The sequence below is a fragment of the Gracilinanus agilis genome, chromosome 2 (assembly GCF_016433145.1).
Source record: "Gracilinanus agilis isolate LMUSP501 chromosome 2, AgileGrace, whole genome shotgun sequence".
Taxonomy (NCBI): Eukaryota; Metazoa; Chordata; class Mammalia; order Didelphimorphia; family Didelphidae; genus Gracilinanus; species Gracilinanus agilis.
The window spans coordinates 408,843,104-408,868,612 of NC_058131.1; the positions used below are offsets into that span (position 1 = coordinate 408,843,104).

The following is a 25,509-nucleotide window of genomic DNA, read 5'->3' on the forward strand; positions in this document are numbered from 1 at the left end:
CTGTCTTTGTGTAGTTTAATTGGTGTCAACTGTTCTGGTGGTGCACAAATAGATGAACTAATTCCAGGATATCCTCTTTTAAAATTTCTAAAGAGAGACAAAACAAGTGAAGATTTAAAATTCATTTTTAAAATTTTTAAGTAATTTGGACCATGGTTTTACATTGATGGTTCTTAATTGGAAAATCAATGTAATTTTCTAGCCTATGACTTAAGTAATATTCTTAAATTCCCCAAAACAGAGAATTTGAAGTAGTATAACAAATTTAAATGGTAGACAAGATATATAATTACTAGTTTATGCTTATGTTAGACATGTGTGTTGCCAAGAAGATTGTTTTAGGTAGCAAATTCTATCTTAATGTTGGATTATGCTTGGATTATGATTTACCTGATATTAACCAGTCAATCTTGAGACAGTTTTTTCAAGAATCTTGGGATAAATATTTTAATTTCTCTGAACATACTCTAAAGAATGTAAATTATATAGGGATGCATAAAATGATTTTGCTGTTAAATAAATTTATTTGAATGTGACAGGCTATTAAAATGTATACTTAGTCTGTTAAAATTTTTACTTTGAAATAGTTGGGGGCAGGGGGCATGCTACTACTGTTTAATTTAAAAGAAGAAAAAATTACAACCTTCTTTTCCTCCCATTGTACATATTCCTACCTAGTTCAAAATCTCTTTGTGCTTAAAACTGAAGATAGAAATAATTTTTAGGGTAGTCAGCCAGGCACAAAATGAACAATTTCATTTACAGTTAAATATATGTATTTATTCTTTGTCAAAATCCTCATCACACTTCATAATATTTGCAAGTTTCTAACTCACAAAAGGATAATGCATATGACCTTGTACTTATCTATACATTTTGCAGAATAAATTATTTAAAGTGCAGCACAATAGAACATGTCTGAAAATGGTCATTTCCCACCCCACCAAAATCCCTCAGAATAAAGGGAGGGGTAGAGGGGATTTGCATACATATTATATATATGCATATAAATCATAACCTATTCACATATTACTCTTAAAAATATAAATATTAAACTCACTTTTTCAGTGATGTAAGTCTTCCACACATCCTAATGAGAATTCCATTTGCTTCTATTACTCACAACCAAAACAGATGCTTTGAACATGTGATGTTTTTAGTTTTAGATATCAAAGAACAACAACTGATAGGTAACCTTTAAGGACTCCGAAATCATTTGAATTCCATGTGTTTTAAAAGGGCTGCTTCCAATAATACTTCAGCTATCATAAGAGAACTAATTTGTTTTAATAAAAGCAACTACATGACCCCAGGACATGTGGAACTATTCATCACATATAAGCAAGAGACCTTTCTAAAGGCAAGTATCAAACTTGTCCTAAAATGCTTAGAAGTTTTTGGCTATAAGTTGTTTTGATATGAAATTGCTTAACTAAGAAAAGCTTCTTCTCCTGAGATAAATACAGTAAATTTAAATTAGTTCCATCTAAAACTGCCATTGGGATGGCATGTTCCTTACTTCCACTTTCATTATCTTCAGAAAGAGTCATGTTGGAAGTTATCAATCCTCTCCTTGGCGCCACTTTTGTGATTCATCTTGTCGAACATCTGGTCTAATTTGATTTCTCATTCCACCTAAAACATTTGATGTAGCTTCTGTAGCAACAATCAAAGGTTTAACTACAGCTGGTGGAATCTGTCGTAAAACTTCTCCTACTGCTCCAGTAACACCCCGGTTCTCATGCTCTCGAGCAGCGGTTTCATAGATGGTTTGAGCAGTGTCTGCAATACCCTAATGTAGAAGGAAAAAAGAATGGATTTTACTAGAATAAAAACAAAAAAAAATCTTATTAATTTTATGGAGTCTCCAAGTTGTGATGCATATTTTTGGTCTATTTAATCAAAATTGCACCCACTAATTAGTTTTTATTTTAAAATTCTAATTTAAAATAAAGAGGAAGTATGATTTAATATGTTATTGTGGAATTTCTCTACAGAAGAGATATGTCTTGATTATTAGCATGTTTCAATAGCATCAATGCTAACCATTTTTTCTTCTCATAATTTATAACCCCATGAAAATTATCTTGATCATCAAATATTAAAATCCCATATACATATGTACAAATACTTGAATGGGAAAGACAAATGAAAATATACAAAAAAATTATAAAGCAAGAAAAACTACAATTCATTTTTCTAATCTAGAGAGAATTATATCACATGCCAACAAGAAGAGTTGGAAAAAAAGTGAGTTTAGCAGACTCAAAAAAATTTTTTCTCCTTCTATATGAGATAAAACTAGCAACAGAAAATAGCTGTTCAAGAAGATATCTATCATCTAGTGACTCTTGTACCATTCCAAAATCCTGCCACTTGGAGCAAGACAATAAAGACTTCATTTCTATCCAATTTAGCAATGCTAAAACACAAAATAGATCAAACAAAAAGAAAAATGGCTAGAAGATTGAAATAAATATACCTTAAAGACAAAGCAATAATCAATATTATGCACTAATGACAAAAACTGAGAAAAATCCTTAGATACAGGTGAGTTCTTCCACTCCCCCACTACCAATAATTTTGTTTTCAAATCTCTACTCTAAAAGGAAACATCTATAAACCATAATTGTTTCTGTTCTCTTCAGTAATTAAGATATAAAAGGTAGAAATATCACATAATATCACATAGCATATATATATATGTGCTCTATAGCACTTTTGATTATAATTCTTCCTCTTAAAGTTTTTAATATATCATTGAAATTTAGTCTGATATGGTTCCTTTTACCATTTCTAACCATCTAGAATCCCCTGTATTTTTCTACCTAAACTGATACTTCTTGTTACTTATTCACCTAAATCCAACTTTTCAAATTCCTTATCTTATTTCCCATCCATTCTCCTGTACCCTTGGCTTACATCCTTTCAAAATCCTTTCGCTTTATCTCTCTGAATTAATTATAAGCATTTTCCAATACTTTTCTGTGCTGTCTGTGCTCTTAAAATTTTTTTAAATTAAAAACTGACCTTTTTTATCTCACAGAGACCCCTAATCATTTTCCTAGCAGCCTTTCAGGAAAGAAAAAGCTATTGCAGAAGGACAAAAGACCTATTGCTTTTGAAGAAACTCCAATATGGAAACTCCAAAGAAAGAAATTAATTCAATCACAAATAACGTCATAATTGTGATATTATAAACAATGTATCTTTTGTCTTAGAACCAGTCTACCTCAATGCAGAGCAGATCATCATTAATAAATGGATAATTAACTTTTTTAAGCTAGAACAATTCATGAAAACTACTCTGAAGTGTCAAGTTTGTAAACTATGCTGATAGAAGAAATACCCACTTTAGCAAAATCAGATATCCTTAAAGTATTGGAAACATACAAGATCAGCCTGGTAACCACCTTGAAAACCATCAGTAGCCCATCTAACAACATTCCCCACGTAGGGCTATCTCATTCTTGTCTCTTTCTCTTTGCCTCTGTTTGTGTGTGTGTGTGCACGCGCAGGTATTTGAGTATGTGTGTGTGTCTCTCTCTCCATTTTTGAAGGGGATTATACAGTTCATCTAAATTGGTGATTTAAATACTATAGAGAATGCCCAGTGTGAAACATCTCTTCACTGGTGTAGATAGCAACTCAACAATATCAAATTTTAAGAGATGCCAGAGACTCTGAAATTTGCCCAGCTAGCATGTGTCTTCCTGGTTCAAAAGGCAATCAGTCCTCTATTACCTTTCTCTTATTTGCAGCTGACATTACTACATATGGTGCTATTGATAATTCTGCCTAAATTGTGTTACTTTGTCTCTTTGAAAAACTATATTTCCAAGAAACAGAATGAATTTTTTACATTAGATATGAAAACATTCAAAATAAAATTTAATTTTATATAGGCTTATCATTCACTTACCTCCTTAACGACGCTATATGCTTTAGCTACACCTTCCCTCAGGTCTACTGGCTGATGTGCTAAGCGATGATGAGAAAGTCTTTTCATCTTTTTGGGGTCAACAGAAATTGTAGCAGGGGATACCATGTCATAAGCAGTCTCTGCTGCAGCCTAGATAGTTGTACCAGAAAATATGTAAAGAATTCTTTATTAACATTGTCTTACTCTATTCTTGGTCTACTTATTATAAAATCCACAACATTGCTATTTCAGTAAACTAATTACATTTGGATACATTCATTCAAATTTATAAATGCTATCATTTTTTATTTCTAAAAGTCAAAACTTCTCTATGTCAACAACTTCAAAATGTTCACAGTTTGATGTTTTTTCTCCTCAAAAATATGCCTATCTTTTTTTATTTTAAACTTTATCTTCTGCCTTAGAATATATATTAAATATTGATTCCGAGGCAGAAGACTGGTAAGGGGTAGGCAATTGGAGTTAGTGACTTGCTCAGGATCACACAACTAGGAAGTGTCTGAGATCTGAGACCATATTAGAAACCAGGACCTTCCATATCTCTAGGCCTAGTTCTCTCTCTGCTAAGCCACCTAGCTGCCCATTATGCACAGCTTTTAAAAAAAATAGGAGGACATCTGGGTCCTAGCTAGCTTTATGAAAATTGCTACTGTCAAAATAAGTATGTATTCAATGATATCATAGCATCTCTGATCTCACTGACAAATTAAGTAATCTGTGCATTTAAGAGCCAGGCTCTCTAAAACTCAACAGAAATAAGTGTTTGCTTAAGGACACTACTGTAAACATGGTTTTGATCTTTGTTTCCAAATGGGCAGAAATGTTATCAGTTCTGCTAACTTATTTGTTTTAAACTTATTTGAACATGTATGCAAACATGTGACCACTCCTTTGTGCCTTACACTAAAAGCTAGTAACACTGTCTTTGAAGTGAAGTAAATATTGGTGATTAAAACATACCAAAGACTAAATCATTATAAATTTCTAATCCTACCCTTTTCCACACTTAAACTATCCAGTTTAAACAACAGCTTTATCTAAAATGACATTTTAACAAAATTTTTAATATGCTTCTTTGTCAAAATCATAGTTTCATAGCCATAAAAAAGTACCTGTATAGTTTGAACCATTCTGTTTGTTAGTTCTAAAGCAGCCATTGCTGTTGAAGTACCAAATGAAGCTGCTCCTTTTTGAAATCCTCTTACAATGCGGCCATCCTTTCGGTACTGCTCTATTGGTAACCAGACCAAGTCCTTCAGGCCTTGCACTAGAATACATTGAGGTCATTAATTGGTCTAAATCTCAGTAGCTATCCTGTCATTCTAGCTAGATGATTATCCACTCCCCAAACCTTTATAAAACAAAATTTAACTCACCTAATTGTACTAATGAATGTATAGGCCCAACACCTCCCAGAATTCCTGGTAGCTGGTTCTTCTTAATATCATTAAGCCATTCAGCAATTGCGTAAGAGAATAATTTGTCTACACCTAGCAAACTATATAGCAAATAACTATTAGTAAATATGGAAGAAATCTATTGAGACTTGAAGAAGCATAAATTTTCCACTAAAAAAAAACTTTAAAAATTATCTCTATTTGTTAAAAATATATTAAAACTGATCCACTAAATTCCAACCCAACTTTCTCAAAATATATTAACACTTATAATTACATATAATTTATATGACATCAAAGCTAACTTAAGATAGCTTTGCTTTCTATTATTCTAATTTTATAACTAATGAATCAAAATATGTGGAATTCAACTGATCAGCATTCAGAAGCAAAAGCAAACACATCATTCTTTTTAAACTTACTTTAATATAAAAAGGTTAATATTTTGTTGTGCTATATTTTGTAAAAATAAGTTGTTATTATTATTATTACATCATTTTGTGAGAGCTAAATCTTGGCCCAAGAAATTCTACACAGCATGAGTTAATTTTTCTTCATCAAGAATTGGTAGTTTCACTACTGGTACAGAAATGCTCTTTACCATGTAAATTACAGTTCATCTATAATTTGACAAGACTTAAAAAGAATTATACAAAGTTCAGAAAATTTAAGGGATTTTTCAAAGGTCACAAGATAGCATGACAGTTTCAGAGGCAGAACATGAACTTATGCTACTCCTTGACTCCTACTTAGTTCCAATAAAAGTGAAATGTCTATCTCAAAACAACTTTGAAATTATGCTATTTAAGAAAAATAGGTTTTAGCCTGCTTTAAATTAGTTTCAGTCTATAAATTTCATTATAACAATGTAAATTTCATGTAACTCACCCATGTCGATAGAAAAGCCTCTTCAACTTTAATTCAGAACAATTTAATTGAGCAAGACCAATCAGAATTCCAGCTAATGTACCCTATAAAATGAAAAAGAGCAACTTTATTTGAAAATAATGATAAAACATATATGGTTAATTATTATTTTCCCATTGAATTTATCCGTAGGTAGGTCGGAATGAAATTTGGATCTTTAAAAGGAAAAAAATGTATTTCATGAATATATACAACAAAAACTATTATTAATTTTTAAGCATAGCAATTTAAAGATCAGCAATATTTAACTCACTCTGAAAATAAAACATCTAGCCTGTCATAAAAAGCAAGTGTAAACGAACAATTTTGATTACATGAAATTGAAAAACTTTTACATGAAAAAAAAAATAATGTTCAGTATGAAACTGGAAATAATCTGGAAAAAAAATCTTTGCAATGTATCTCACCAACAAAGGACTCTCATTTAAAGAAATGACACAAACATATAAAAATAAGAACCATTCCTCACTAGATATGAAATGCAAGCTACCACATAGGAAAATGCTGCAATAATTAAATAAAGAAATACAAATGAAATCAATTCTGAGGTTCTACCTCACACCCATTAGATTGTCAAAAGAAAACAGTCAATTGATAGAGGGATTGTAAGCCAAGAGGGACACTACTAAACTTAGCATAGCTATGAACGGATTCAATCCATCTAGAAAATAACAAAAAAACTGTAACTAAAAAGTCACAAAACGGTACATATATCCTTTGTGGGTTTTTAAAAAAATCTGTTTGGAGGAGAACCAGACAAGTGGAGTGGCCCACTCTCTCTGATCAGCATAGAAGCTTTTCATTCCATTTCTGACCTGGACCCATTTGCCACATTTTTGGACAACTAGTGTTCCTGCTGTAAGGAGAAGGAGAAGTCAGGGGTAGCTGGGTGTCTGGGTGAGGTCAAGGAAATCAGAACCCCAAGGTTGGGTTTGCAGGGTTTTATATAGTCCCAGCTCAACTGTCAGTTCCTAGGATTGGCACCTGCTGGGCTAGAGTTCCATTTTGCTAACTGACAGGATGGCCTAGGGTAATATTGCAAATGCAAGAAATCTTACATAAATCTGCCCAGGTCACCTCTTTTTCTACTTCTAGAGTCTCACTAATAAAGATTTAGTAACACATCCACTTGACTTCAGTCCTACTGCAGCTCAGAATTCCCAAACTTAGCCATCTATTAGCCTCAGCATCCCCTATTATCAGGGATTACAGGTCTGTCCTACCACACTCGGGCTGTTCAGACTCTCTGACCCAGTAATACTATTATTAGATTTGTATCACAGGAAGATCAGGACAGAAAGGGAAAAGGTCCTTTAGTAGCATTTCTCTATTGTGACAAAGTAAAAGAAAGAGATGGCCATTAGTTAGTAATAACTAGGTAATTATATAGGGTAGTAGCTGAGCTAATATGAAGACTTGGAGAAATGTGGAAAAATAAATTTGAATGAAAAATACCTTAGTGACCAGAACCAGAACAATTTATACAATGATCACAATTATGTGGACTCTGAAAGACCTTGGAGCTTTGACTAAAGCAGTGATGATGAAGCTTCTCTTCTACCTCTTTTTGTTAGAAGTCTGATGGATTAGAGATGTTAAAACAGACATGAATTCTCATACATGGCCAATATCTTGATTGGTTTTATTTGACTATTCATATTTACTGTGAAGCAATGGAGGTGAAGGTAGAGAGAAAGTAGATGGATTTTTAGAGGGAAAAGAGAAGTGTAGAAAAGATCAAAAACAGAACCATTTGTTAGCATACACACACACACATATATATACATATAAACATATTAACAAATATTTTTTAAAGCTGTTATATGGCAGAAGTTTGGAGTTTTTTGGACATTTCTCACCTGCCTGTACTACTTTGGATTCCTCTCATTTTACCAATCATGTTCTAGAAAACTCATGATAAGGAAAACCTCCTGCCCCTTGAAAGACCCCATCAGTCTCAAGACTCTAAGTCAGCACCTACCTTTGTCCTTCTGATTGGAAGGTAGAATCAATTTACATTCCAAAACTCGATTTAAGAAGGGAGACTAGCACAGAACATCTCATTTCTCATCTGGAACCTAGCCAACTTTTCTGCTATGTCCTCCATGCTGGGTAACTTCTCCAGCTGCACCCTCTTTCCCCCTTGCTTTGCAGTTTTCTTTTGTGAATTATTTTCTCCCCCTACCCTTCCCCCCTCCTCTGCTTTAAATTGTAAGGTTCCTAAGGGCAGGGACCATCTTTTTTCATATTTGCATCACCAGTACTTGGCACAGTACAAAGTAGGCACTTAAAAAATGTTTATCAACTGATTGTGCAGTCTTTTCCCCAATATTTCATGTCTATAGATGCTTATGACTGAATTTTTAAATTAAAAAAGTGCATAAATATAAACACACTCAGAAAAATAAGTTTTAACAGTGACAACACGAAATAGAGATGAATAAACTGAAACCTTTTCCAAGTACATTCCAGTAAAAGTAACAAACCTGATCCATTGACACATGCTTCCCATGGTAATCAAGCCGAATAGGAACTTCTGATGTGAATCTAAATTCTCTGAAAGTTAAAAAAAAAAAATCGTGTACAAAGTTATTAGCATATACTCATTTTAATTTTAGTGAAAAATAAAAACAAAGCCACGGAATAAGTATCCTGATATCTATCAAAATCAAAGAAAATAGTTTTCTATTCTTTTAAAGAAACTAAAAATATCCAAAATTGGTCACATGTTCAAAATCAAATTCTTATACTAAATATGAGATGCATACATTCAGTATAAAAACATTTCATTAAGCTACCAAATAAGGAGTTTTATAAAGAGCTGCTCATCCTGTAATGTCAGAACCAGCCTGACAATGTCTGAGGGGTCCTTAAAGGGATAAGAAAAATGATGTATGGTAAGAAGAATGAGACGAATACAGCAGAATCAGGAGGGGCAACTGCTGATGGCAAACAAGGCAACTTTACTGAAAGTTACCTCTTCTTTTATAGGAGAAAAAAACAAGCTGGGGCTTCAGCACAACTATCCACATCCATAGAAACAGGTAAATGATTAGTTATGACAATACCATCCACCATACATCAGAGATTTTACAGAAAACATCTTATGCAAGGGTTTGAGAAGCAAAGGGATTTTCCATAGGTTACCTGGTGCATACACAAGAGTTTGCCTGGGTTACATGATATATACACAATCAGAGAGTTCTAGGGGTATTGAAAATAAACATGATCTAGATGGGGGAAGGAGAGAAGGGAGAGGGAGTGTGGTTGGGAACTTTCTGCTCTATGGACCAAAGTTGTGCTTGAGGACATCGGGCTGTGCTACACTGTAATAAGAAGAAGAAAGTTTATTTTCTTCAGATTCACCATGCTATGACTTTAATAATAAAACCACTTAATCACACAATTAGACAACCATTCCCATAATTTCTCTCAAAGCTCCTGAATGGTATGAAAAGCAGAGGGAAGAGACTGATTATTCCAACCATGGAATGCAAAATCTCAATGGTTGTAAATATTCACTGTAGAGTATGGAGCTGCCTAAATCTGAATGATAGTAGAAAAAATATTTGTTGTTCAATAGTTTTTCATCTGTCTCCAACTCTTGGAATGGCTTTGCCATTTCTTTTACCAGTTCATTTTGCAGTCTAAGAAACTGAGGTAGATCAGGTTAAATAACTTGCCTAGGGTCACACATCTAGTAAGTGTCTGAGGCCCAGTCTGAACTCAGGAAGATGAGTCTTCCTGGCTGCAGGCCCAGCACTCTTTCTACTGTGCCACACAAATAAAAATACCTCAAGATCTTAAGTGGTCTCCCTATTAGGGATCTTAAGATCTCCCTATTAGGACCCTGAAAAGTCAGATATTATTTAAATCCATCATCAGTTCACATTAGAAATTAAAGATGAATAAACTCTGTAAAACCCAAAACTCCAAAAGAATGATTGACAAAGCTTAAAAAACAAACAAAAATCTTACCTAAAAAACACAGGTTGATCAGTAAATAGAGTTGCTTCAGGTAAATCCTCCTCCTCCCCATTAACTACTTCCACTGAACTGCCATTATGGCATTGTTGCTTTGGCCCAGGAAAAGAAACAACTAAATTTGGCTCCTTTGAGGCACTCAAATGCTTTGGCAAACTGCAGGTAACATCAGCTCCAGGAGATTTTTTAACTGAAAATGTGAGACACGAGTATTTTTTTTTTTTAGATTTAGTATATTCTTTCAAATAATTATACATATACATTTAATGTGCTGACAATATAAAAATATGTTATAATCAATATAATCAATAAGAATACTTTATTTTTAACTTTATAGCTTTACTATAATCAATAATAATTTTTTATTTATTCTTAGAGAAGCCTAATATCAGCTTACATTTTTAGATTCTATAATAGTTTATCGATCATTTATGATAAATATCATAATAAATAATTTAGTTTATTATTTTTCAGATTATTTAGTGTTTATTTAATATTTATATTTATATTATAGTAAATAATATCTTAAATAATATTTAATGTTTAATATTATTTTTTATTTAAAAATAAATAAGTAATAAATAGGTTATATGATGCATACAAATACCTTCTGGATCTGGAGTCATTAGAAGTTCCACTTCTGTAGAAAGACTAGTGAAAAAGTCCTTCAGGAAAAACAAAGCATCCTAAAATTTAAAAACAATATATAATCATGGTTCTTAAAATACTATAGAAGCTCTTGAAGACCATCTTCTAAGTTGTAGGAGGAAGGAAAGTTGTGACTTGTGTCCCTCTCACACATAGCAAAATAAGAGAACTTTCAATTACTGTTACTATAGTTACATCTATTTAGATATTCCCAATGGCCTTTGTTATGAGGAAGATTATTAAGTTATCATTGAGGAGACCTAACAGGAAGGGCTGGAGAATTCCACATGGAATGGGGAAGCAGGAAGTGGCTCTCTCTCTGAGAAGGACTCCATGGTGGTTGAGACAAGTTGCAACTGACCCCAGGAGACCTCAGATTTCCAGAGATCCTGAAGGAAGACTGACAACTACTTGTGGGTAGATTCTGGGAGCTAACCCAGCCCAAGTTAACCTGCAACTCAGGTTGAGATTAATAGTCTCTACCAAAATCTCCCTCAATCCACTAGCCACCCAGCTGCCCCCAGAGCATTGTTTTTGTAAATTTTCTAATGAACTTAACAAAATATAGCACCATTATTTCTATTATTACCAAACAATAAATTACACGAGGACAGGGACTGAATCTTACCAAAGCTCTCCGTCTTGGGCTTTTGGAGTTCAGGATATATGCTTAATGAATATTTGTTAAATAAATGATTTTTTATTCTAAGAAACAAAAAGTTTCTTTAGTTGTTAAAAGCTTGAGTTTAATGCCAAATGCTAGGTACTTGAGTCATAAGAAGTAAAAAAGTTACAGTCTATCAAATTTATATTTTTCAAAATACAAACCTGGTCAATATTGAGTCGAAGTGGCATTAATGACACTCTTAAACAACATTCCTGTGGTGCTTTTCCAGATTCTGGACGCACATGTAATGCTTTAACTGTTAACTAGAAGTCAAATAAGAAAAAATATATTTTTTAACCAACAATTAAAAATCTTTCACAAAATAATCTTTTCTCTCATTTTGAAAAAAATGATTGACTACTACATAAATTCAACTCACACTTTCTCCTAAAATAGAAATGAAAATAAATCTTTTAATCTTTTTTTTAAAGGCACTTTCTTTAATGCACTGCCTTTACTTGCCCAATATCAAATCTCTTTAAGATATGAAACATTTCCAAAAACAATGAAGGTTTGGAACAGATCAGCAAAAATATTAGTTTTTTCTACTTTTGTCATAATGCTAGTAAAAAGTTTTCACAAAAAAAAAAAAAGAGAGAGAGAGAGAGAACAAAAAGGTGTTTTGAGAAAATTTTAAAGTGCTCTTCACAACTTACTTCAGTATATCAAAATATCCATGCCAAACTTCTGGGGAGAAATTTTTCTGTACTTTGCTACATTGAGCCTCAGAAGACATGCAAAAGAGCTCCAAAGGGTGAGTACTCAATGCCATAGTAGCTTGTTAAAAATCACCAAAGCTTTACCAAAGTTCTTGAAGAACTCAGGGTCAATCCCATGACTTAATGAGGCTTCAAAAAGTACTAAATGGCTAGATATAACAAAAGCATCTTCCTATTCTGTACTTGTCAAATATATAACTGAAAAATAGAAATAGTAAGTCCTTACCATGTTAGAATGGGCTTTCCTAGGCATTTCCTTACTACAGTAAAGATATAAAAATTTGTTCATTTGTGATGTAGCCAGGCGATCACGAATCTCAAGGTCCTGAACAATAAACACTTGGCGTGACACTGGATATTCTAAGAGGCTGGATTCACATTCTGGTTTGCTTGGTGGGTATACTTCATGCTGAAACTTCACCTTTACATTAAAATGAAATAAGTACTATCTTATTGGAATACAGAGTAATTATTATATGTTCGTTCAATTAACAAATGTTGAGTCCCTAAAATCTAACATCTTTCTGATTCAGTGTATATAATCTGATTTTGTAAGTGAAGAATGAGCACCAAAATATTTCTGATTCAGTCAGAGTCATTTAATAACTTCATCTCGATTATAGCATATATACAGTTAAAAGTCAAATGTTTCCCCATCTAAAAAAGTTATTTAAAACCAAGTTATTGCTAGTAAAGATTGAACAAATCCAAGAAATATAAAATTCAGAATAATTCAATTTCTCATATTGTAAACTAAAATAATCAATTAATATTAAATAGTAGGCATTGTAGAAGGCTCAGAAGATCCAAAAAAAAAATGGAAATAATCTTAGCTATCATGGGGCTTACGTTCTACTGGGACACAACACGTACATACAGAAGTATATAATATTAATATATATATATATATAATAAATTTGAAGTAGTTAAATACAAGGTAATTATAAAAAGATCAGGAAAGGTGTGGAGTTGGTGCTTAACTAATGACTTGAAGTAGGAATCACATAAGGCAAAGGCAAACAGACTGCATTCATGCCTTTAGGAAGGTCAGTGGAAAGGAATAGAGATGCAAAATAAGTACAGTGTATGAAGAATAGGTTAGTTTAGCTGAATAATATGGGGGGTGGGGTAAGATATAATATAGCTGGAAAGATAGGTATGGGTCAAGTTGTGAAGGACTTTTAAAAGAATATGTACTTTTTCTTACAGGAAAAAGGGAGCCAATAGAATTTAATAAGTAAGGGCATGACAGTCAGATTTGTACAAGAAGAAAATCATTTTGGTAAGTATATGGAGACTGGATTGGAGAAAAGAAGAAACCAGAGTCAGGGAGACATATTAGGAGATGGCTGCCACAGTCCAGGTTAAAAGTGACAACTGTCTAAATTAAGATAATGGCTGTGTGAAATGAGCAGATTTAGATATGAAAGATGGTATACAGGTAGGAAAAAAACACAGTATTTAGCAACAGATTGAATATGTATGGTGATGTAAAAAGTAAGGAAAATAACAGGAGACTAGAAGAAACTTAAATTAGTACATTATTTTAATATCCATAGGAGAGAAATATTAAACTAAAAAGATTAATAACATCACAGAAAATTTCATTTCTTCTCAAATCCTTACTACTTAACACCACAACAGTATCAAACTTTTTTTGCACTTTCAGATCTTAACATTCTCTCAGAAAATTTATTTACCAAGAAAAAGTTCTTTAAACATAAGCTTTTTCAGCTCCCTCCTTCTACACCTCAAAAAATATTTTCTATCTACTCTTTTCTCCACTTCTTCCCTCCTTTTACCAAAGATAAGGTGCCCACAATCCTTCAATCTTCCATCTGAGTCCTTGCTACCACATTCCCTCCCAGTTCTTTGAGAAAATTGCTCAGTCATCTCTAATTTCTCTTGGTATTTCTAATTAATCTTTTTCTACTTACTCCTTCCCCTCTACCTAGTAACATATTCGGGTCTCCTTTACTTTTTTTTTTTTTTTAATAACCCTTACCTTCCATCTTGGAGTCAATACTGAGTATTGGCTCTAAGGCACAAGAGTGGTAAGGGTGGGCAATGGGGGTCAAGTGACTTGCCCAGGGTCACACAGGTAGGAAGTGTCTGAGGCCAGATTTGAACCTAGGACCTCCCGTCTCTAGGCCTGGCTCTCAATACACTGAGCTACCCAGCTGCCCCTCCTTTACTCTTTAAAAAAAAAAAAAGAAACAATTTTCCTTTCATTAGTTATACCTCAATCTTTTATCCCATATCTCCCCTTCTCCTTATTGTCAAACTTCTAGAAAGAATAATGTACAATCAGTGTCTTAACATCTCTACCAATAATCCTTAGGTAATCTGTATTCCATTATTACCATTCTTCTAAAGCTATAACTTAAGTTCACCAATTGCCTAATTCAAAAGTTTTTTCCAAAGTCTTTAAAAGCCTGTTGACTTTTCTATAGTATCTGTGGACTATATTTTGTAGTATTCTGTTAATCATTCATTCCTTAAAATTTTGGATTTTATAACACCAAATTTTCATCCTTTTCTTCCTCTCTTTCTGACAATTCTCATGTATACTCTTTGCTGACTCCTTTTCTGGCTCCCATCCCAATCTCCTTAACATAACTGTACCTTCAAGGTTCTGTACTAGGCCCTTTTAAAATAATTTTTCCCGGCACTTTTTTTTTAAACTCTTACCTTCTAGCTCAAAAACTGAAACTAAGTATAGGTTCTAAGGCAGAATTGTGGTTAAGGGCTATGAAATTGGGATCATGGGACTGGTTAGGGTCATACAACTAGGAGGTGTCAGAGGTCAAATTTAAACCCAGGATATCCTGTCTCCAGGCCTAACTCTCTATCCACTGAGATACCTAAATGTCCCCCTACATTTATAATATTACAATTTTTATTATAATTATTTGTGTGTCTTATCTTCTTTAGTAGTTTAAATGCTTATGAGGGCAAGAACTATTTCATCCATTTTTCCAGTGTCCCCACTGCCCTGTTGTACATTAAGTAGTGAATTCAACACTTAATCAGTTGGACTGAAACGATCCCAAAATTTTCTCAGTATTATAAAACTAACGAAGCTGCTAGTGACCTAAAATACTATGGAGAGACCTATAGTGGATAAAAGGAGTCTGCAGCATATTTTCAACAATGACCTTTGTGAAAGAAGTAAGGAATAAAGGAAGAGACTAATCATTGCTACTGGTACCCACAAAGAGTAAAAAAGCTTAGTGGAATACTAAGTAGATTCTCTAGGAATTCCTGAAATGGTCTGATAAAAGCAGTCTGAGATGGTATAAATGAGTTTTAGCTTCAACAAGGAAGGAAGGGGGCAGCTGGGTAGCTAAGTGGATTGAGAGCCAGGCCTAGAGACAGGAGGTCCTAGGTGACCTCAGACACTTCTCAGCTGTGTGACCCTGGGTAGGTCACTTGACTCCCCTTGCCTACCCTTACCACTCTTCTGCCTTGAAGCCAATACATAGTATTGACTCTGAGACAGAAGGTAAAGGTTTAAAAAAATTAAATTAAATTAAATTAAATTAATTAAACTAAATTAAATAAAAAACAAACAAGGAAGGGAATACCCATATAGAGTTAAAAAGATCCACTGAACTGAATCTAATCTAATTCATTCCAATAAACATTTATTAAGTGCCTACTATGTACAATACACTATTCTAGGCACTAGTGATAATAAGATAAAAGAACAAAAGAGAGTCACTGCCCTCAAATTGCTTAAGTTCTACTGGTAGGACAGCAGGAAGGCAGTACTTAGTGAAACATCAGAAGACCTGGGTGTGAATTCTTCTTGGCTTGGCTACATGTTCTCAATGTTGGACACCAAGGGATATCACAACTACTAAAATTCCTGGCTTTGGGCCAATTCTACCTGTTCACAGGAGAAGGCAGTATACCACTAACAAGCATAACAGGTTTATCCTTTAGTTATGAGGGATAATAAGGTTCAACTAAACAGACATGAACAAATAAAGTTTCTATTCAAAGATGTCTTTCAAAATGTCTTACCTTGCTCAACTGTATTTCCATTAAAAAGTCAAAATTCCTTCCTTTTCCTCCACATGCTGTACTACGTCCATGTCTTGTGGGTGTGTGAGAAGGAGAACTGTGTGGACTACTACAAGAAAACCAAAATATATATATATATATCTTATTGAAAGCAATATTCCATGAAAGTCAATTAATGTTACCAGAGAAATAGTTTTTAAAAAAAAAGGCGGGGGCAGCTGGGTAGCTCAGTGGAGTGAGAGTCAGGCCTAGAGACAGGAGGTCCTAGGTTCAAACCCGGCCTCAGCCACTTCCCAGCTGTGTGACCCTGGGCAAGTCACTTGACCCCCATTGCCCACCCTTACCAATCTTCCACCTATGAGACAATACACCGAAGTACAAGGGTTTAAAAAAAAAAAAGGCAAATCAGTCAGATGACAGAATAATACCCCTTACCCTTTCCAAAATACATGTATAATTACATAGAAGAAGATGGTATACTTAACATAATCTAAAGCACTATCCTAAGTTTTATGCTTGATATACATTAACTAAGCATTTTACTATTAAACTTCAACATGATAAATGTTGAAAAGTACAAAGGAACATTAGTATAACTTTTTCAGTGATGTCTACTAAATATATAGCATAAGTCCATTATCCTATTCTTAGACTAAGATATTCATTCTGATTATACTACAACTCTTCTTATTTAGATGAAGGTTTACTTTGTGCCAAATATAAGGCTATCAGAAGGTAATAGTGAATTTTCAGAATTTTCAGTTAAAACAAATTTAAAAGATAGTCCTTACTTATAATTGGATGACCTTGGGGCAGCTGGGTAGCTCAGTGGAGTGAGAGTCAGGCCTAGAGACGGGAGGTCCTAGGTTCAAACCCGGCCTCAGCCACTTCCCAGCTGTGTGACCCTGGGCAAGTCACTTGACCTCCATTGCCCACCCTTACCACTCTTCCACCTATGAGACAATACACCGAAGTACAAGGGTTTAAAAAAAAAATGTTTAAAAAAAATAATTGGATGAGCTTGGAAAATGTTTTACCACTCTATGCATAAGAGGCTGAAATAGTTTGACTCTAAAAATCCTTTGTGTTAGGTATATCTTATTTGGGAGACTGCTCTAGAACAGTGATTCCCAAAGTGGGTGCCACCGCCCCCTGGTGGGTGCTGCAGTGATCCAGAGAAGCGGTGATGGCCACAGGTGCATTTGGGGGCGGTGAATAACTGTAAGGGGGCAGTGATAGTATGTGACAGGGGGCACTAAGTAATATTTTTTCTGTAAAGGGAGTGGTAGGCCAAAAAAGTTTGGGAACCACTGCTCTAGAGCAATGATGATCTTTTTAGAGACCAAGTACCCAAACTGCACCCTCGTGGTGCATATAAGCCATTCCTTTACACAAGACAGGGAAGGGAGGAAGCACTCCCATTGGGCTGCAGAGCAGAGGGATGAGTGATGGGAGACTTCCACAGACATGAGGCAAACCCCACCTCTGAGTCTAATCAAGCCAGATGAAACCCACAAATAATTCAATACCAATGTAAGGCCCCAGGATTCTATGATAAGACCACAGATCATTCATACTTTTCTCTATCAAAAGCTGACCATACTCTGCCTGACAGTCTAGCTCTGCCAGATATAGTAGTAATCTAGTTCCAAAGATGAGAAGTCTTCCAATGCTATAAATAAAGTCAATACTTACAGTTCCTTACCACTCCTTTTTAAGGTAGAATACCAAGCAAGGGTTCTCACCAAGTGGTATCATCTAATCTCTCACTTTGTTATGGGACCCCCCACCTCTCCAACTGTAGCTGAAATATTTCTGCATTTAAGTCCTACATTATGTTGATATAAATTATTTAAATCCAAAAGAACACATATAAACTTTACATAAGAACAAGATTAAAATCATAAAACCTTTAAGAACTACATTACTAATCATTATAAAATGGGAAGAAATATGAAGTGGGGGGGGGGAGAAAACCTAGTAAGACCATTTCACAATATTCTTATTTTCTCTATTAAATTAACAGAGCTACCTGGGGTAGGGGTAGGGGGTAAAAAGAGGGAGGAGGGAGGGAGAACACAGAGAAACTGACTTACACATAACTTTTAGCTGGAGATGTAGGAAGCATCATTCCAAAATCCTTTCCTCCATAAAGATGCCAAACAAGAGAGACTTCCTTAACAACATATCGTATTATGGGAATAGGAAAGTGTAATGGTGCTTTGCTAGTATCTGTTTTTTTAATAGGCAAACTAAAATGATTCTCTATTATTACAATACCATCGTCAACCATTGTTTTCACTACTGGTTCTTCTTCCTTCTCCTAAAGAGGAAAAAAAAATCTCAATTATACTCACTATAAGAATGCTCTCTCACATAATCATTATTTCCTGCCTTAATTCCCCTTATTACACTACTTTCTTAAGTTCAAAATTGAAAAAGGAAAGATCTTTTTTCTGTACTTTTCTTGGATATGGTTCTCTATATAAATATTTTTAAACGTATTTAAATCATTTCCCCCCCCAAAAAAATTTATTACTCAGCCTCATTTGACTTTTGTAAAACATTTATCGTTGGGCACATATGAAATATTATTAAAAATTATGACAAGCAATATGTCAGTTGGTTTTGATGAACTAATACTTTTCTTCTTCCTTTTAAAATCTTTGTTACAAGAATATAAAGGGGAGGGAAAGACTCAGAAAAGAATAAGCACTTTATATAACACCTAGCATGTATCAGGCACTGTGCTAAGCACTTTTCGCAAAAATTATTTCATTTGATTCTTAAAAACACCCCTGAGGTGCAATTATTATCCTAATTTTATAAATGAAGAAACTGAGTCAAAAATAGGTTAAGAGACTCGTCCAGGTCACACAGTTAGTCGGTGTCCTAAGGTTAGATTTAAACTCAGGACTCCATGACTCCAGGCCTAGTGCACTATCCAATGTGTCACTAGCTGCCAGAAAAGAATACAAATGAAAATTTCTATGTGTATATGTGTGTGCGTGCATGTGCATGCACACATGTTTATGACTACATTATAAACTGAAGACTAAGGGAAGTAGAGTGAAACTGTAAAAAACGAGTAGACCAGACTCATCCACAAATGTTCCTAATCTAAATTCTATGATCCTACAAACCTCTATGAACTTATGCAGAAGCACTGATATCATTCAGGTTTTGTGATTCTATGATATGGACTATAAAGTCAAAGGATTAAACCTGAAAATTACAATTAGAAAAGCAAAATGAGCAGCAAACTAAGTATGTAAAATATTCTAACACACTAGGTACTCAGAATTTAGTGAGAGTAATTGTTAGACATGTTCCAAAATTTTTTTTAAGATGTCATTAATCATGCTACTAAACATTGTTATTTCCCCCTCACCAAAGTACTAGACAAGCTACACTAGTTGGCCTCTAAATTCTATCTCCAATAGCTTGCCTGAACCACACAAGGCATTTGTGCATGGCAAAACATAGAATATTATAAAAATATTAAACATTATTAGATTTCAGAAAAGTAAAAACTACAAACAAAAGTCATAAGCATTTAAGTAAATAACATAAATTCAAATTTAGAAATTGGGAATGGACTTCCTCAATATTTTAATAGCATCTTAAATAAAAGAAATGTGTAAACTCCTTCACTCTACTCTGTACCCCTTATTTTTAACTCAATTATTTTAATCTTCCACAAACATTTTCCTTTAGTACCATATCATAATATGGGAGTAAACCTGAAACAATCTCTGGAGGTCTCACCAAGAGGGTAAAACTTTGAATACAGACAAAATGACAGAGGAGAGTTCTGTCATCCAAGGTCCAAATTAAGGTCAGAGGAGTTCATCATCCAATTAGTGACAGGGTCAGGAAATTTTCAATTACAACTCTAAAAGATTGCCTACTTTAGTGATCTGCATTAGTGGAAGCACCCACTCCAGTGAAATCACAAATTTCTAAAATCATAATATTAATAATTTCTTACATGAATGGCTACTTTAGGTGCAAAAAGAATGCAAAAATCATCATTTTCTGAAGGTACATCTATTATTGCATCATTAATCAAGTGTTGAGTGCATGAGGCATAGCTGGGACTAGGTTCTTGCGAGATATTTCCACTTTCATCTGGGAATAGAAATAGATCTGAGCAAGACGATGGCTCCTGAGTTTGTAATTTTTCATCCAAAATACCTAGATGAAAAGATAATTGTGTTAAGAAATATATGTAAGTCTCCTAGAAGGGAAATTTTCAATAAATAAATTCTTGAAAATTTAGAAATTTATGTTTTTGAAAGGTAAACATTGGGGTATTATATATTCATAGTTTGATTTGTCTTTTTTTTTTATGGGAGACAGTCTGGTATAATAAAAAGCACCTGAGTGTCAAAAGCCCTGATTTCTAGTCCCAACTCTGTTACTAACTAGCTAAGGATGGGGCAATGATGTAGTCTCTCCAAGGCTTATACAAAGGCTCATAAAACAAAATAGTAATAAGAATATGTGAAATTCAAGATCCGAATTTCAAAAGACTGGCTGATAAAATCTTATAAAATGATAAAATGGCTTTCTGCGACTCAAAGCCACTGAATTAATCTCAAAGAATGATAAATTCAATGAATTTGCTAGGAAAAAATGTAGGAAGTTTTGAAGTTTAAAAAGGTTAATTGACCACAACAGTCAAAACAAGATGAATATTCCCAAAAGATTTGTTTTATGGAAGATTACATTACATTCTCTATGTTGTTATACTTTAGGTGTTTGGAGTAAGGTTTATCCTTTATTTTGTATTTTTATTCGACTTGTTTTTTCTTAATTGTCATAAAATTTGTAATGAAATTATAATTCGTAATTAAAAATTTAATTGCTGTATGCACAAGACATATACATTATAGTTATATTTTGTAATTTTTATTGGAAATATTATTCTTCATTAAAAATAATGTAGTTGTCATTTTTTTAATGAAGGAGGAATTGTGTGACTGTGTACATGCACAAGTCCATGCCTAGAAGCTCCAAATTACCTTCCATGTTTATGTTCCCTGCCTACACCACAGTATTTTTAACATGATATACATTTAAATGTTTGAAATGAATTAAAATGACATTATTTTACTCTCACTCTGAGTCTTGCCTCATGCTGTTTTACTAATTTGGTGCTGCCATGGTGCCTATTTAAATGTTAACCATAACTGAAGACACAGATCAGATCTCACTATCTTCATGAAAACTATGACTATAAATTTTTAACTTTTTCCACACAATAAAAACTTTAGTATTTAACAGCAAACTGTCTTGTTCAGCTCACAATGCATGTGTATGAGTCTAGTTCCTAAATTTAATTTCACACTCATTACTTTGAGTTTTCTGAGGACAATGGTCATATCACGTATTTCTTTCTCTATTTCCCAGGAATTTAAGCACCCATTAGAGAATCGATAAGTAAGACTTGGTGCAATGCTGGATAATCAAATGCTGAAAAATTTTTTAATTCTGACTCAGAAATAAGTTGGATTTTAAAAATTGTAATATGTGATAACATAGGACCAAATTACAACAGTACTGTCAAAGAGAAATTCTCTGTCTTACCATTGGACTGTGGTTTTATGGGAGAAGCAGCTTGCTGTGTATCAATTTCCTCCATGGCATCACTCATCAAATCTCTCAAGATTTGTTGATCGGCTTCAGGAAGTACTGGACCTTGTGAAGATGGCCAGCTAGTGGTATCCACCTATATAGAACAACAACAACAAAAATTTAAATTAAGCTCACAAAAAGCCCTCCTCAATTATGTACACAAATACAAAAGTACTTTTTCAGACTTCTTGTATAGCAGTTTTACAGAACATCCAAGTGAGAAAGAAGACACTAAGTAGAAGTGATTAGGGACTCCCTGTTTGTCTGTAAGACATCTGCTATCTTTCTGGGGCTTTCAGAATGTGATGAAGAATGTCCCAAGAATTATAAATCCTGATATCTAAAACTCATTTCTAATAATTCATGAATTAAACAATTGATACCCTAAAAAAACTGAAAAAAAAACACTGCTAACAATTATGAAGTCCAGTTTTAATCACTGATGTAGCAAAAACAAGGATTTCAGAATTAAAAAGGGAGATTTGGGAAGTGAAGAGATAAAAGATGGTAACTGGTAAAAGTCTCTTATCCAGGGGTTGAGTGGTAAAAATGTAAATATTTAGAGTATTTTGAATCTAATGATACAGCCAGTAAACTGGAATGCAAGGAGAAAGAACAAAATCTACAGATGAGCATGAAGAGAGATTAAAAAGCATGAAGAGCAGCTAAAATGTAAAATCAACAGAAGTAGAGATTTCCAAACATTAACAGGAGACCAAAACCAGAAAAGGACATAGATCCATGTTTCTCTAAGGAAGCAGCAGATAGAGGCAATAAGAAAAGTTTATACATGCATTATAGTATAATAGAAAGAATACTAGATTCAGAATCAGAAGACTTGGGCTACATTTGGGAAATTAAAAACTACTTGCAAAATCCCAAGATACTCTTTCATTGTAGTTATCCAATCATTTCCGTTATGTCCAACTATGACCCCAATTTGGGGTTTTCTCAGAAAAGATGCAAGGTTTGTTTCCCATTTCCATATTTAGGTAATTTTAGAGATGAGGAAACTAAAGCTAACAGGGTTATGTTGTTTGCCATAGGTAATTTAGAGGTTTTAGAGCTTTAGATTCTGAGACTAGAACTGAACTCAGGAAGACGAGTCTTCCTGACTTTAGACCTGCACTGCAGACACAGACACTGTGCCACCTAGACACCCCTACTCTTTTATATAAAACATCAACTTGTTAACACTAATATACTCATGGGGATGATAAATTATCAACATAATCTCTGGAGTATTATTAACACTGTAGGTTTTGCTGACAAAAATGGTGAAATGAGGGGGCAGGTGGGTGGCTCAGTGGATTGAGAGCCAGGCCTAGACAGGAGGTCCTAGGTTCAAATCTGACCTCAGCCACTTCCTAGCTGTGTGACCCTGGGCAAAGCACTTAACCCCCCATGCCTGGCCCTTTCCACTCTTCTGCTTTGGAACCAATACCCAGTATTGATTCCAAGACAGAAGGTAAGGGTTTAAAAAAAAAAGGTGAAATACATGACGGATCTAAATGACCTAACTACCAAAGATTTGTATACAAGAAACAGAACAAAATATCAAAGAAATTATCAGAAACGGTGAACCAGTTAGATAGAAAGGGCAAGTAAGAGATTACAAGTGATAAACAATAAGATGGAAAACAATAAGAGAATGGAATATGATCACTACACTAGCAATCAAAAGCAGAAGGTCTCTTAGAACATTAGGTAGATTCTCTAGGAAGAATTTATAAGAGTAGTGACAAGAATCATATAGGTTAAGAAGGTATGCCTAGACTATGTACAGAAAGTTCCCTTTATCAAAGACAACCCAGATTGTCAGTCAATTAGTGTCTACTATAAGCTAGGCCTTGTGCAAAGCAATGGGGACACAAAGAAAGGCAAAAGACAATCTCTGCAATCACGAAGTTCAGAGTCTAAAGGAAAGAAGAATCCGAGTTAAGATGGAGACAGAGTAAAAAGCAGCTGCTTAACCTCTCCTAACCCACACATATAGGACTCCTCAAAAGGACATAAAAACAAATCCTGACAAACGAAGGGACCCCACAACATGGCGCAGCATTGAAGGTACATAGGATCAGGGCATTTCCATGCTATAAGGGAGTGAAACGGCTCTGACTAAAATGCGAGGAGAGCAACCCCCTCCCCTACCACACCACCTACAGGGCCAAAGCCAGCGCACAAGAGTTAGAGCAGGTCTGGAGCATCCATTAAGTTATTGGCAGCTACTTGGGATCACCAGGGCCTGTTCCTGAGAGAAGCAAGACCTAAGACCTCAAGAGGCTAAAGAACGCACAGACTTTGAACACAGGCTCAGACACAGGGGAAGATGTGGAACCTGAGTGTAGGCATGGACCTTGGATGGGGACCCAGTGGAGAGGGGTACATGACTGTGGAAGCAGCTCCCTGAGACTATTAAAGGAGCTTAGGGCAGAGGAACAAGCAAGGGCACCAACAGGAGGCTTGACCCTGAGAACAACTAGGCCTGAGACCTCAGGAGCCTAAAGAGCACAAACAGACCCTGGGCATGAGGATAAACCTGAGAGGGCACACGGCTCACAATGGCAAACCAGTCACAAGAACCCCAAAAGAGAAAGATCAACAAGAAGAACTCTTTAACACTCAACAACTTTTACACAGAAAAAATCCAGACAACAGAGCAAACAGCAGCGGAGAACAAACAAGTAATCATATCCAAACCTTCCCAGAAAAGTGAAAATTGGTCACAAGCTCTTGAAGAGTTCAAATCTGAGATCAAGAGAAATATGGAAGAGATCTGGTGAGAGAAGTAGAAAATAGCTCAAAAGGAAATTAACAGATTAAAAGATAGAAACTCCCAATTGGAAACCAAAATTAAACAGCTGGAAAATAGAATGGCCCAAACCAAAAAAGAAAATCATAAGATTATAACAGAAAACCAGTCTCTAAAGAACAGAATTGGCAAGTAGAAGCCAATGATCTCTAAAGAAAGCAAGAAAAAATAAAGCAAAGTCAAAAGACTCATAAAATAGAAGGAAACATGAAATACCTCACTAAGAAACTGACAGATCAAGAAGAGACAATTTGAAAATCATTGGTCTTCCTGAAAAAGCAGAAATTAATAGAAATTTTGACTTCATACTAAAAGAAATTATTCAGCAAATCTGCCCTGAAGTTCTACAAGAGGGCAATATAGACATTGAAAGGATCCATAGATCACCCTCTACACTTAACCTTGAAAAGACAACCCCCAGGAATATAATAGCCAAATTCAAAAGCTTCCAAGTAAAAGAAAAAATTTTACAAGAAGCCAGAAGGAGATAATTCAGATATCAAGGAGCACCAATCAGGATCATACAGGATCTGGCAGCCTCCACACTACAAGACCACAAGGCTTGGAATATGACATACAGAAAGGCAAGAGAACTGGGTCTACAACCAAGGATCATCTATCCATCAAAACTCACTATATACTTCCTGGGGCCTGTACTTCCTGGGCATTGAACAAGAAAGAAGATTTCCAAATATTTGCACAGAAAAGACCAAGACTAAATGGAAAGTTTGATATCCAACCAC

The 25,509-nt window shown here is 34.5% G+C and overlaps 1 protein-coding gene across 1 annotated transcript in view; it reads right to left on the bottom strand.

Moving 5' to 3' along the window:
* Positions 1 to 430: 430 nt before the first annotated feature.
* ATG2B (autophagy related 2B) overlaps positions 431 to 25,509 on the bottom strand; it is a 132,580-nt gene continuing 107,501 nt past the window's right edge. Inside the window, exons 28-41 of the mRNA XM_044659899.1 lie at positions 21,907 to 22,048; positions 20,306 to 20,511; positions 18,411 to 18,637; positions 16,315 to 16,423; positions 12,512 to 12,706; positions 11,728 to 11,829; positions 10,859 to 10,937; positions 10,246 to 10,441; positions 8,754 to 8,823; positions 6,229 to 6,311; positions 5,320 to 5,441; positions 5,056 to 5,210; positions 3,923 to 4,072; positions 431 to 1,792 (exon numbers count right to left, since the gene is read on the bottom strand). Coding sequence (XP_044515834.1) covers positions 1,562 to 1,792; positions 3,923 to 4,072; positions 5,056 to 5,210; positions 5,320 to 5,441; positions 6,229 to 6,311; positions 8,754 to 8,823; positions 10,246 to 10,441; positions 10,859 to 10,937; positions 11,728 to 11,829; positions 12,512 to 12,706; positions 16,315 to 16,423; positions 18,411 to 18,637; positions 20,306 to 20,511; positions 21,907 to 22,048 — 2,067 coding nt within the window. The 3' untranslated portion in view covers positions 431 to 1,561. The remainder of the gene's footprint in view (positions 1,793 to 3,922; positions 4,073 to 5,055; positions 5,211 to 5,319; positions 5,442 to 6,228; positions 6,312 to 8,753; positions 8,824 to 10,245; positions 10,442 to 10,858; positions 10,938 to 11,727; positions 11,830 to 12,511; positions 12,707 to 16,314; positions 16,424 to 18,410; positions 18,638 to 20,305; positions 20,512 to 21,906; positions 22,049 to 25,509) is intronic.